Source organism: Dama dama, chromosome 18, assembly GCF_033118175.1.
Source record: "Dama dama isolate Ldn47 chromosome 18, ASM3311817v1, whole genome shotgun sequence".
NCBI lineage: Eukaryota > Metazoa > Chordata > Mammalia > Artiodactyla > Cervidae > Dama > Dama dama.
This window is the reverse complement of record NC_083698.1, coordinates 97,257,239-97,270,786: the sequence shown is the minus strand read 5'-3', so window position 1 is coordinate 97,270,786 and position 13,548 is coordinate 97,257,239. Positions and strand designations below refer to the sequence as shown.

At 38.0% G+C, this 13,548-nt stretch overlaps 1 protein-coding gene across 2 annotated transcripts in view; it reads right to left on the bottom strand.

Annotated features, from left to right (window-relative positions):
• TRIM24 (tripartite motif containing 24) overlaps positions 1-13,548 on the bottom strand; it is a 107,469-nt gene that overhangs the window by 60,341 nt on the left and 33,580 nt on the right. For both annotated transcript variants that reach the window (XM_061165885.1, XM_061165886.1), the window contains exon 2: positions 1,379-1,497. In XM_061165885.1, the coding sequence (XP_061021868.1) occupies positions 1,379-1,497 (119 nt within the window). The remainder of the gene's footprint in view (positions 1-1,378; positions 1,498-13,548) is intronic.

Here is a 13,548-nt window from a genome sequence, read left to right as displayed (position 1 = left end):
TCAAGTGGGTGACTTAACCATATAGGAAAAAATTACTTATTTTAAGTAACCTTAAAACGTGATGATTTGGTTGAATATCCCCAGTACATACATTTAGTAATTGTTACCTTGTTTTCTGTTTTGACAGAGACAATTCTATAATTTCTACTTTCAGTACTAACTCTATTTGTCTTCACTCTTACTCTGCAAGCCTCATTTATGCTTAATGAGCTGGTTCCACATTAGAGTCTAACAATAGGTGGTACTGGAGGAAGATTGCAATGCCAGAGGAAAAGATCATCTTAGTTGGCTTCCTATTTGCTCAACTTTTCATCTATAATTCTAGATTCGACTTAAAAATGTCAATATATCCTTGATATATTTTTCCTTTTTCCTCCCTCTTTTAAAAATAAGAAGCATTTGCTACATCATTCTCTTGAAAATCATAGAAAAATGGCCAACAAAGTGCTCAAGAGCATCTATATTATGTTCTCCAAATACCATTTCAGACTAAAAGGAACCAAGGCTCTCAGAAGAACCAATTCCTGCTGGTTGAAGGTATAGAACAGAAAATGAACAAGATCTTGTCAAAACAGAAAGCAAGAGAGATAGCAATGACTACTGGGCTGTGTCGGAAGGACTCAGGAATCCTCATTGCCAAGATGGCACAAATTGAGCACCAAAAAGAATAACTACAACACATTTCATTTTAAAACTCCATGAGTTAGTTCATAACAATAAGCACACATACCACTTGTTAGTCACCTCTGAAGAATCTTAAGAAAATAAATCACTACTCTAAAAATTAGCAACTCAAGGGAAAGAATTGAGCATTTATCTACCTCTCCTGTAAACCTAAGAATAAATGAAGGATGCTTTTCTCTTCCTATTCCAGTTGAGAAATAAAGGAGAATGACAGAATGAAAATGTCATCCTTTTTCAAAGTCTGAGTGAAATATGGAATCCTGGCAGTGATCATTGATGGCCGTTAACATCAGAAAAAAGACAACCAAGCATCACAATCTTTCTGCTTGAAAGACACACAGACATACGGATGGAACTATTCTTACGTCCTCTCACCCAGTGGGACTCAAATATAAACCAGCCTCTACATTTTTATCACCAGTTTACACAAAATACAGCAGAGAGGGAAGCATGTCAAATGACTTAAGAGGTGCACAAAATTCAGAATAAGGCTAATTTTACTGGACTAACAACCCAGTTTACCCAGCAAATACATTAAAAGGGAGGAGAAAGAAAGCCAAGCAGGGAGAAGGGATAATTTGAAATTAATTAACGATATGCTTGAGACAAACCAATCAAATGCATGATAAGTTCTCCAGTATTCTAGGCTGCCACATTAAGAGGAAGCAAGAGACTCAAGACTTAATACACTTACCTGATTAGACTTTTCTACTGTACTGCTGGGAACCTCAGTAGTGTCCTTCACAAAAAAGTTATCTATGATGTGTCTCTCTGCACACTCTTGGCTGCAAACAGGACATCGAATGACTCCAACTGGGAAAGACAAAATTGTATTTTTAACTTTTTTTTTTTTAATTGACACATAATTGATATAACACAGTAAGTTTAGGCTGCACAACGAAAGGAACTGATGTCTGAATATATTGCAAAACGATCACCACAAAAAGTTCAGTTGAAATCTGTCATTGTACACAATTACAAGTTTTTTTTATTTTTTGTTTGGTGGTGAGAACTTAAGATCCATTCCCCTAGCTCCTTTCATATATGTGATACAGTTTTATTAACTATAGTCCCCATATTGTACATTATATCCCTATGACTTACTCATTCTATAACTGGAAATTTATAACTTTTGACCCTTCTCACCTTTTGCCCACCCCCAACCCCCTACCCTCATGCAACCACCAATCCTATTTTATATCATAAGCTCACATTCTAAGTTTTAAAACAAACATATGGAGTCCTAACCCAACACATCTCATTCAAACTGTGAATGAATTCTTTTACAGGTCCACTCTCTTCAAATTCATACCTGTTGTTACTTAACATAAAGCAGTTCACTTTTATGTACATATATGCATTTTATACTTGTGTGCTCTGTGTGTGTATACATATAGTGTGTGTGTTTATGTGTATGTCCCACACTAGTATATTAAATGATGAAAAAATGCTCATAACTTTAAATGAGATGCTCTTCCAAATAAATATCCCCTCAGGCTATTCTTTTTAATGTTTAGCAACTTCTCTCAGAGAGATGTGCAGAATCATATGGACCTTCCTAAAGGAATTAAATTAGACTTCTGGTTCTCTCTCGACCTACAAGATCAGGATTGCTAAAAGTGGAACACAGACATACTTATTTTGTTTAGAATATCCATGGGAATTCAGAAAACACCAAATTTGCTTCCTTTAAGTGCAAACAGTGTTCCTTTGGGGGAGGGGAGATCTTTCACAGAGCTCGTCCCCGTGTCCCATTTCCTTTTGTGGGAGTTGTGAAACAATAAATGAATGAATTAAAATCTAAATTTTTAAAATCTTAATTAAAAAAACTAAAACTATCTCACAATAACAAAAATACATTAAGTACTTAGGAGTAAAGTTTTGAAAATGTGTAAGGTCACTGTGTAGAAAAATGTTAAGCTTATTTAGAATCATTAACAAAAAATACCTAAGTAATGAAAACACCATGTTCTTGATGGTGAAGATGCCAAGTCTCTCCAAACGTATCTATAGATTCAATGCAGTTACACACACGACAGATGTGGCACTAGAAATTGGTGGGAAAGGGGAGGAAAATGTCATGGTGCTACAGCTCTCTACAGTGGGAGAGGGATGAAATCAGATCCCTACTTGACTTAATTCAAACTTTTGGATAGGACAGATGAAGAAGTTTAAAACTTTCATGAGGAAATATAGGAAAGTATCTGTGTAACCTTAGAGCTGGAATAAGTTTCTTAATCAAGAAAACAAAAAGCAAGAGCATAAGGGAGAAATGAATGAATTCAACTTCAGTAAAGTTAATAACTACAGTTAGGCAAAAGATTACCACGAAGAAAATGGGAAAATAAGCCCTCAATTGGGAGAAGGTATAGATAGAACATAGAACTGACAAGAAATCAGTAATTCAAATCTGTAAAAATGTGGCAATGAACTTCATAGAAAGAATTGAGCATTTATCTACTATGTTAATAAACATGCTGTTCCTTATTCCAGATAAGCACAGCTAAAGACTCTACACATTCTATACACAACTGAGAAAGGCAGAAAGGAGGCAGGCTGTCTAGAGACCTCAGGACCCGAAGAATGACAATGGTGAGTTTGCTGGGTTTTCTTTTAGCCTCATATATGCTAAAGTGGGAGCTCATGTAGCTGTCAACTCAAAAACACCAAAACGTATTAAAAAAAAAAAATCACAAAAGGCTGCTCCCTCTATTCAAAGGACCAGGAACAGTGCAGTCTGGCAAGACAGAAAACTGCAGCTAAACACCACAGAAAAAACACTGTTTCCTCTCCCACCAGCAGAGTTTCAGTGGGAAGCTTCAGCTTCAACCCTGGCCAAGCAGAAACCAGCTGCCGCAACCACTCCCTGCTGCCTGTGTCAGAGAAGCCTGGTGGGGAGCTAGGGCTTTGGTCCTCACTGGGTGGTAATGAGGCCCCCAGCAGTGTCCATGGAGATGACGTGAGGAGCCTGATTTTTATGCCCAGAACAGTAATCAGGTACTCCCCCGCCTCCAGGCTGAAGGCCTGGTGTAAAGTCCAGACCTCCCTCATCCCTATATCCCTTCTACTTTGATGTGTCAGTGAAGAACACATGAGAAACACTAAATAGGCACCCATACCCCTATCATCCAGGGAGGTATTAGCAGTGCCCAGTGGGAGCATCAACTTCCACACCACTGACCAGTGAGGAGGAAGTTCTCTCACCAGGACAGCAAGGGATGCAGCACAAGAAACTTAAGACTTCAACCTCCATCTCATAGGAGGTAAGAAATAATAAATGTAAGAGAAGAAATCAATAAAATTGAAAAACTGAAAGTTAATTCAACAAAAAGTTTGTGATTTTGAAAAGGTTAAATAAAATTAACAAACCTCCAGCAAGACTGATAGAGACAAAGGAGAAGACACAACTTACCAAACATAAAGAATAAAAATGGGGATATCACTACAGACCACAAGACAGCAAAAGGATGACAGGAAGTACTAAGAACAGTACTCACACAAAATGACAATACAAGTGAAATGGACCAGTTCCTCAAAAGGCACAAACCACTATAAAATAATTTGAATAGCCATTTAATTATATGGAAATCAGTTCTAAACAAAATTAAATACTAACAAACATGTATAGTTCTAGTATGCTGAAAACTACAAAATTTAGAAACCAAAAAAGATCTAAATATATGGAGAGACAATGTTCATGGATAGAGATAATCAATGTAGTAAAAAGTAATGTGATCTACCAGTTTAACAGAATTCCTAATACAATCCTAACATTTCCTTTTGCAGATAGAGACAAGATTGTTTTAATATTTATATTAAAGGGCAAATGTGCTATAATAGCTGAATGGATAATGGAAAGAAGAATAAAGAATTACTATCCAATTTCAAGACTTACATAGCAAGAGTAATTAGGAATGTCCGTTATTGACCATAGGATAGACACACAGATAAACGAAAAAGCATAGAGACTTGAAACAGACCTACACAAGTAGGGTCAACTGATTTTTGACAGAGGTGTAAAAGCATCTTTATGCTGACTAACTACAAAATGTTGATAAGAGATACTGTTCGTAGACTGAAAGATTGTTGTTGTTCAGTTGCTCAGTCATGTCTGACTCTTTGCAACCCCATGGACACCAGGCTTCCCTGTCCTTCACCAACTCCTGGAGCTCGCTCAAACTCATGTCCATTGAGTTGGTGATGCCATCCAACCATCTCATCCTCTCTTGTCCCCTTCTCTTCCTGCCTTCAATCTTCCCCAGCATCAGGGTCTTTTCTAAGGAGTCAGCTCTTCACATCAGGTGGCCAAAGTATTGGAGTTTCAGCCTCAGTCCTTCCAATGAATATTCAGGACTGATCTCCTTTAGGATGGACTGGTTGGATGTCCTTGCAGTCCAAGGGACTCTCAAGAGTCTTCTCCAGTAGCACAGTTCAGAAGCATCAATCCTTCGGCACTCAGCTTTCTTTATAGTCCAACTCTCACATCCATATATGACTACCAGAAAAACCATAGCTTTGACTAGATGGACCTTTGTTGGCAAGGTAATGTCTCTGCTTTTTAATATGCTGTCTAGGTTTGTCATAAAGCTTCTTCCAAGGAACAAGTATCTTTTAATTTCATGGCTACAGTCACCATCTGCAGTGATTTTGGAGCCCAAAAGAATAAAATCTGTCAGACTTAATTTTCTTGGATTGAAAGATGCATCACAGTAAAGATGTAAATTCTCACCACACTGGTCTGTTGGGCTAGGTGTATTCCTATCAAAATCGTAGCAAGATCTTTTTGTAAATATACATAAGATTATTCCAAGATTTATGTGGAAAAGGAAAAGAACTAGAATAGCTAAAACAATTCTGGGAAAAGAAAAATACAGTGAAAAGAATCACTATCCAGTTTTAAGACTTACATGCAGTAATTTAGACAGGATGGTATTGGCAGGATACATGCATAGATGAATGGAATAGAATACAGCAACAAGAAATACACCCACACAAGTAAGTGCAACTCATTGTGACAAAAGCGTGAGAATTTTCCACAATTCAGTGGAAAAAGGAAAGACTTTTCAACAAATGGCTGAAACAACTGGGTACTCATAGGAAAAACTGGACTTCAACTTAACCTTCACTTTTTATATAAAAATTAACTCAAGGTGGATCAGTTTTAAATATAAAACATAAAACTAAAATCTTTGGAAGAAAACAAGAGAAATCTTAAGAACATAGGACTTGTTGAAGGTCTTAGATATATAAAAAACCCAATCCATAAAAGAAAAATATGGATGAATTTGATTTCATCAAAATTTAAGACTTTTGTTCTGCAAAAGACCTATAAAGAAGATGAAAAAACAAGCTATGCACTGGGAGAAAATATCTGCAAACCACCGATCTGACAAAGGATTCACATCTACCATGTATAAAGAACTCTCAAAACAAAAACAACCCAATTAGAAAATGGACAAAATACATAGAGGACATGCAATACCAATAAGGATATGCACATGGCAAATATGCACATGATAAAATGTTCCACATCACTAGCCATCAGGTAATAAATACAAATTAAGATCATGATGGGTTATCAGCACAGAGCTATTAAAAAATGTGGAGATATTAGATCTCTTACACATTCCCACTGACAGTGTGAAATAACAGAGCCATTCTGGAAAACAGTCTGGCAGTTTCTTAAAAAACACTAAACATAACATTTATCATATGAATCAGCAATCTCACTCCTGAGCAGAAATAAATTTAGGTTCACACAAAAATCTGAACTGCTACTGCTGCTATTTAGTCACTAAGTTGTGTCCAACTCTTTTTCGACCCCACAGACTTCACAAATCTTAATTAAGTGTTATTCATACGAGCCCAAAACTTGAAAGGACCCAAATCTCCTTTAATAAGCTAACGGTTAAATAAACTGTGGTACATCCATACCATGGGATAACAGTTGCAATCAAAGGGAACTAATTATTGATAGGCAGAGCAAACTGGATGGATCCTAAAGGCATTAGCGTGAGTTTTTTAAAGAGTCAATTTCAAAAGGTCTTATGAATGATCTTACATAACATTCCCCAAATGACAAGAATACAGAGATGCAAATGCCCATCAGCAGGTAAATGGATAACCAAGTTATAACATATCCTTATGTTAAAATACGACTTCACAATGACAGGAAATGTCTACTGATAAATGCAGCAACATGGGTGAATATCAGAAAATGGCTATGCCAAGTAAAAGAAACCAGACACAAAAGAACACACTCACTGTATGACTGCATTACATGAAAACCTAGAAAAGTCGAAACTGTTAACAAGAGAAGGCATATCAGTGATTGCCAGGGGCTGGGTAGGGGAATTCACTGTGAAAGGGAACAAAAGAATGTTTTGAAGTGATGCAGATATTCTGTGTATTGGTGTATTGATTGTGGCACTGATACCAGACTGTATACAATTATCAGAACTCATTGAGCTGGACACTTAAAATCATGGAATTTTATTTTGCTTATGACTTATAATTCAATAAAGTTGGACAAATGAAAAAAATATATTATTAGGCATATAGGAGCAAATGTTCAATATACTTCAGTTTGACTTTTACAATAAAAAGTCCCTATCATAAAAAAAAAAAAAAAGAATACAGAGATGCAAAACAGATTAGTGCTTTGCCTGAAATTAGGGACAATGTGGCCTGGGGGAAGAGGGTATGTTTGACTATAAAGAGGTAACAAGAGGGAGAGCTTTGGTGATGGGATTGTTTGGAACTGTTCTGCATCTTGTGAGGTTATATGAATATACACATGTGATTACTTTGCCAACAAAGGTCCATCTAGTCAAGGCTATGGCTTTTCCAGTAGTCAAGTACGGATGTGAGAGTTGGACTGTAAAGAAGGCTGAGCGCCAAAGAACTGATGCTTTTGAACCATGGTGTTGGAGAAGACTCTTGAGAGTCCCTTGAACAGCAAAGAGATCCAACCAGTCCATCCTAAAGGAAAGCAGTCCTGAATATTCATTGGAAGGACTGATGCTGAAACTGAAACTCCAATACTTCGGCCACCTGATGCAAAGAGCTGACTCATTTGAAGAGACCCGGATTCTTGGAAAGACTGAGGGCGGGAGGAGGAGGGGACAACAGAGGATGAGTTGATTGGATGGCATCACCAACTCGATGGACATGAGTTTGAGTAAACTCCAGGAGTTGGTGATGGACAGGCAGGTCTGGCGTGCTGCAGTCCACGGGGTCACAGAGAGTCAAACACGACTGAGTGACTGAATTGAATTGAACACATGTAATAAAGTTGCATTAGAACTATACTCACTATCGTAACAGTGTTCATTTCCTGGATTGATATTGCACTGTAGTTATATAAGAAGTAATCACTGGGGAAAAAACTGGGTACAAAGGACCTCTCTCTAACTTCCCATCAATATATTATTTCAAAACAAAAAGTTAAAAAAAAAAAAAACCAAAACAAATAACTAAGCTTTATTTAGTGCTCTTCTTGTAGGTAGTATTTTATCCTCATACAGAGGAGGAATGAAGACAGAGACTCAGATTAAGCTGACCTAGGTCACACAGTAGTGGGGTTGTGATTTGAACCCATGGCCAAGTGACCACAGAAGGCAGGCTCTGTACTGCCACACTTTACAAAAATGTCATAGAAAGCTATGGGGTCACAGATTGCATCACTGTGACAGACAGGATATTAGTGCCTGAATTAAGAACCCCATTTGTGTATGGTGGTGAATTTAACCTAAGTGAATTTAAAACCAAGTAAACGCTACCTCAACAATACTCTGTTACCCATAAAAAGTTAGCGGGTAAACATAATTTCTATTCAAGTCTGAGTACACTTAAAGTTCCTCTATACAGACACAGATATGTAGAGAACGGACTTGTGGACATACATGGTGGAGGAAGAAGAGGGTGGGACGAATTGAGAGAGCAACACTGACATATACACACTAACATGTAAAACAGAGAGCCAGTGGGGAGCTGCCGTATAACACAGGGAGCTCAGCTTGGTGCTCTGTGAAGACCTAGAGGGGTGGGGCGAGAGAGAGGCTCAAGGAGGAGGGGATATTTGTATACGAACAGCTGATTCAAGTTGTTGTACACCAAAAACTAACAACACTGTAAAGCAATTATCCTCCAATTAAAAATAAAATAAAGTTCCTTTATACAGACTGATAGAGATCAGGATCTGGAATATATCCTTCCAGAAGTTAGAGTGATTAAAATCTGATTAACTAAAGAAAAATAATTCTGTGAGAAGTGTGAAGATACTTTCTTTTTAATCATTCATCACTGTGTGCTTAATGGCCATAGTTGTTTCTTTCTGGTATTTATAAGGTTGAAAAAGTTCTAAATGGTGCATAGACTCCTGTAAGTCTGTTTTCAAATATTACCTTTGATGACGCCTGCACCCCGCCCCCCACCACCACTCCCTGCACCTTCCTGCATAAGAAATTCCCCTAATCCTGCTCTGATTCTTCTCTCTTGGGCAGCTATTCTTCTATTTCATTCATATTTATTATTTATCATCTGGCTATCACAAGTAAAATGTAAATCATCTGCTGAGTTCACTGATATTCCAAGCACCTAAACATGTACTTGACACATAGCAGTACTCGATAATATTTAGTGGATGAGTGAATGAACTTCCTTAGTGATGCACACACCTTGTGATTCACACTTTCACCATGGAGAAACTCTGCAGCACTGGGAAACATGCTCAAAAATGTTCACAGCACTATTTTTCATAAAAGTCCACAATGAGAAACAATCTAAATGTCCATCAACAGTAGAACAAAAATACTATAGTATATACAAATATTATAACACTATACAAGTTGGAATCAAGATTGCTGGGAAAAATATCAATAACCTCAGACATGCAGATGACACCACCCTTATGGAAGACAGCAAAGAAGAACTAAAGAGTTTCTTGATGAAAGTGAAAAAAGAGAGTGAAAAGGTTAGCTTAACGCTCAACATTCAGAAAACTAAGATCATGGCATTCAGTCCCATCACTTCATGGCAAATAGATGGGGAAACAATAGAAACAGTGACAGACTTTATTTTCTTGGACTCCAAAATCACTGCAGATGGTGACTGTAGCCATGAAATTAAAAAATGCTTGCTCCTTGGAAGAAAAGCTATGACCAACCTAGACAGCATATTAAAAAGCAGAGACACTACTTTGCCAACAAAGGTCCGTCTAGTCAAGGCTATGGTTTTTCCAGTAGTCATGTATGGATGTGAGAGTTGGACTATAAGGCAAGCTGAGCACTGAAGAATTGATGCTTTTGAACTGTGGTGTTGGAGAAGACTCTTGAGAGTCCCTTGGACTGCAAGGAGATCCAACCAGCCAATCCTACAGGAACTCAGTCCTGAATATTCACTGGAAGGACTGATGCTGAAGCTGAAACTCCAATACTTTGGCCACTTGATGTGAAGAATTTACTCATTGGAAAATACCCTGATGCTGGGAAAGACTGAAGGCAGGAGGAGAAGGGGATGAGATGAGACAGAGGATGAGATGGTTGGATGGCATCACTGACTCAATGAACATGAGTTTGATTAATCTCCGGGAGTTGGTGATGGACAGGGAAGCCTGGAGTGCTGCAGTCTATGAGGTCACAGAGAGTCAGACATCACTGAGTAAACTGAACTGAAACTGAAACGACAATGAAGTCAATGTATGTAAACTACATATGGCTGAATTCTCAAAAGTATGTTGAGTGAAGAAAGTCCCAGAAGAATATATATTATACTCTATGCTGCTGCTAAGTCACTTCAGTCATGTCCGACTCTGTGAGACCTCATAGTAGGCAGCCAACCAGGCTCCTGCGTCCCCGGGATTCTCCAGGCAAGAACACTGCAGTGGGTTGCCATTTCCTTCTCTAATGCACGCACGCATGCTAAGTCGCTTCAGTCGTGTCCAATTCTCTGTGACCCTATGGACAGCAGCCCACCAGGCTCCTCTGTCCAAGGGATTCTCTAGACAAGAATACTGGAGTGGGTTGCCATTTCCTTCTCCAGTTATACTCTATATCAAAGTTCAAAAATACTATTTAGGAAAGCATGTATAGCAGATAAACTATAAAGGAAAACAAGAGAATGATTAATACAAAATTCTGGATAATGGCTATGCCAAAGAAGGAGGAGAGAATAAGCAGCTCCCCTGCAATACTAATTTTATCCCATCTATCTTTCATGAACCAAACCACTTTGAAGGCCTAAGAGCACATGGAAATAAACGAGTGCAAGCCAATGAAGCTTCAAGCCTAGTCTAGGGATAAGAGAGCCTGAGGACTAGTAACCCTCACAGCTACCCAGCTCTAGTGTATTAAGTATCATCCCCACTGTACTGATCAGGAAACTGAGCCTGTGGTCATTCGACTACTAAGTGCCAACTGCGGAATTTGAAATCTGCCTAAGGATACATCTTGTGTACATTCTACATGGAAAATATTTAAATGAAAAGGATATGCATGCATGCTAAGTCACTTCAGTCGTGTACGACTCTTTGCGACTCACTGGACTGCAGCCCACCATGCTCCTTTGTCCATGGGATTTTCTAGGCTCCAGATAAGAATATTGGAGTGGTTGCCATGTCCTCCTCCAGGGGATCTTCCCAACCCAGGGATCGAACCCGTGTCTCTTATGTCTCCTGCATAGGCAGGCAGGTTCTTTACCACTAGCACCGCCTGGGAAGCCCATGGGATATAGCACAGACTATAAAGCTATATGCCCTATATATTATTCCTCTTTATTGACTGTTTTATATCCCTGAAGCAATCTTTATGAGACTCTATTTCCTCTTCTGTAAAGTAACAGCAGCATGATAATCATGACAATGGTTACCATATTGACAATTTGTGCTTGTTATTGTGCTAAATATTCCATGCTCAATAGAACAAAATCTGAGGCAGAACTGTTATGAACATTTTATTAATAAATGTATAAAAAGGGCCTAATGATGTTGGGCTGGTACCTGGTAAACCTGTGCATCACACTCTGTGCTCCCAATTAAAATCAGATTAATAGTTGAGTCCTTCTGAAAGGCTCAGCACAACATCACCTACCTCATTCCCTCAGTCACAGAGGTACCTTAACCTAAAACAAGAAACAATGAGGCCAAATGCTGGTCAATCTCAAATTTGCATCTTTACCCATACTTCATTCCCAAGCTCAAGATGTACCTTGTCAGTGTAAGAAAAAAACAAAATAAAACAAAACAGGCATTGTGTATTATACAGTAAACACCTGAACACTTATATGAAACACCTGAACACTATTCTGGAAAGGGTGGGAATACTGCAGAAACATAATACAACTCCCAGTTTTGAAAAGGGAAAATTTGGAATCTGAAAGGCAAGCAGGGAGCCAACTTCAATTCAAGAGAAATAGAAAGCAAACATACCAGTACAAATTGCTTCTCTTTGCTGATACCAGAATATGTGCTAGGTACAAGCTAAATAAGGAAATCACCTATTTATTAATCAAGTTGAAACAACTAACATTTCTGTATTTATCTGTGTTTTAAAGGAAAAGGGCTGTTGAAGCTATTACATAAATTTTTGTGTTTGCTAAAAAAAATCATGAAAAAAATCATGAAAGACTGCAAGGAGATCAAACCAGTCAATCCTAAAGGAAATCAATCCTAAATATTCATTGGAAGGACTGATGCTGAAGCTCCAATACTTCGGCCGCCTGATGTGAAGAGCCAACTCATTAGAACAGACCCTGATGCTGGGAAAGATTGAAGGCAGGAGGAGAAGGGGACAAGAGAGGATGAGATGGTTGGATGGCATCACCAACTCAATGGACATGAGTTTCAGCAAGCTACAGGAGATGGTGAAGGACACGGAAGCCTGGTGTGCTGCAGTCCATGGGGTTGCAAACAGTCAGACATGACTGAGTTATCAAACAACAACAACAAAGGTCACAAAAGAACATGGCTGATATAAGAGATTAATGACAGATCATAAAGAACACATTTATAAAAGCAGCTGGATTTAAGCTTTAGTAGATCTGGTTTTATTCTTTTCTACAGAATAAATGTTTACAGTTTGAAGACATAAACTCCATAAAAGAGATGAATGTGGATTCAAAGCCTCTTACTGCACACTGGATCACAGACATAAGTAAGCTGACGGTTAGGACCATGAGATGGATCACACCAGTCAGGCAGGCATGGGAGAAAAGGAGAGATCTATGAAATGGAAAATGGTGCTCTGTCCATGGTCCTGTCAATACTATTGATGGCTTGCTACTTAAGTGTATGAATGTATATATAATAAAAGACCCAATTAAAATGCTACCTACAAGAAACCCAATCTAAATATACATACAGGTTTAAAAAAATCAAAGTATGGAAATATAAACATATTCAAATAAAAAGCACATGAAACCCGGAGGACTGTATAATTTTATAAGACAGAGTAGACTACAAAACTACAACTATTATCAGATATAAATTTAGGACAGTGTATAATGATAAAGAGCTTGGTTCCTTATGAAGACACACAATCCTGAATGCTCAAGTACCTAATTAACAGTGTCAGAACACATAATGTAAAAACTGATACTTAAAGTGAAAGAAAACAAGTCCGCACGACGGTTGGAGATTTCAACTCTCCTCTCAGAAATCAATAGAGCAGTAGACAGAAAATCAGTAAAGACAGATTTGAACAAAACCATCAAATAACTTGATCCAATTGATGTTTAAAGAATACCCAGTGTTAGTAGAATACATATTCTTAAAGTGTGAATGGAATATTCACCAAGATATAATATATGCTGGACAATAAAACAAGTATAAAAAACAAACACACACAAAATATGTTCCATGTGAGAGAG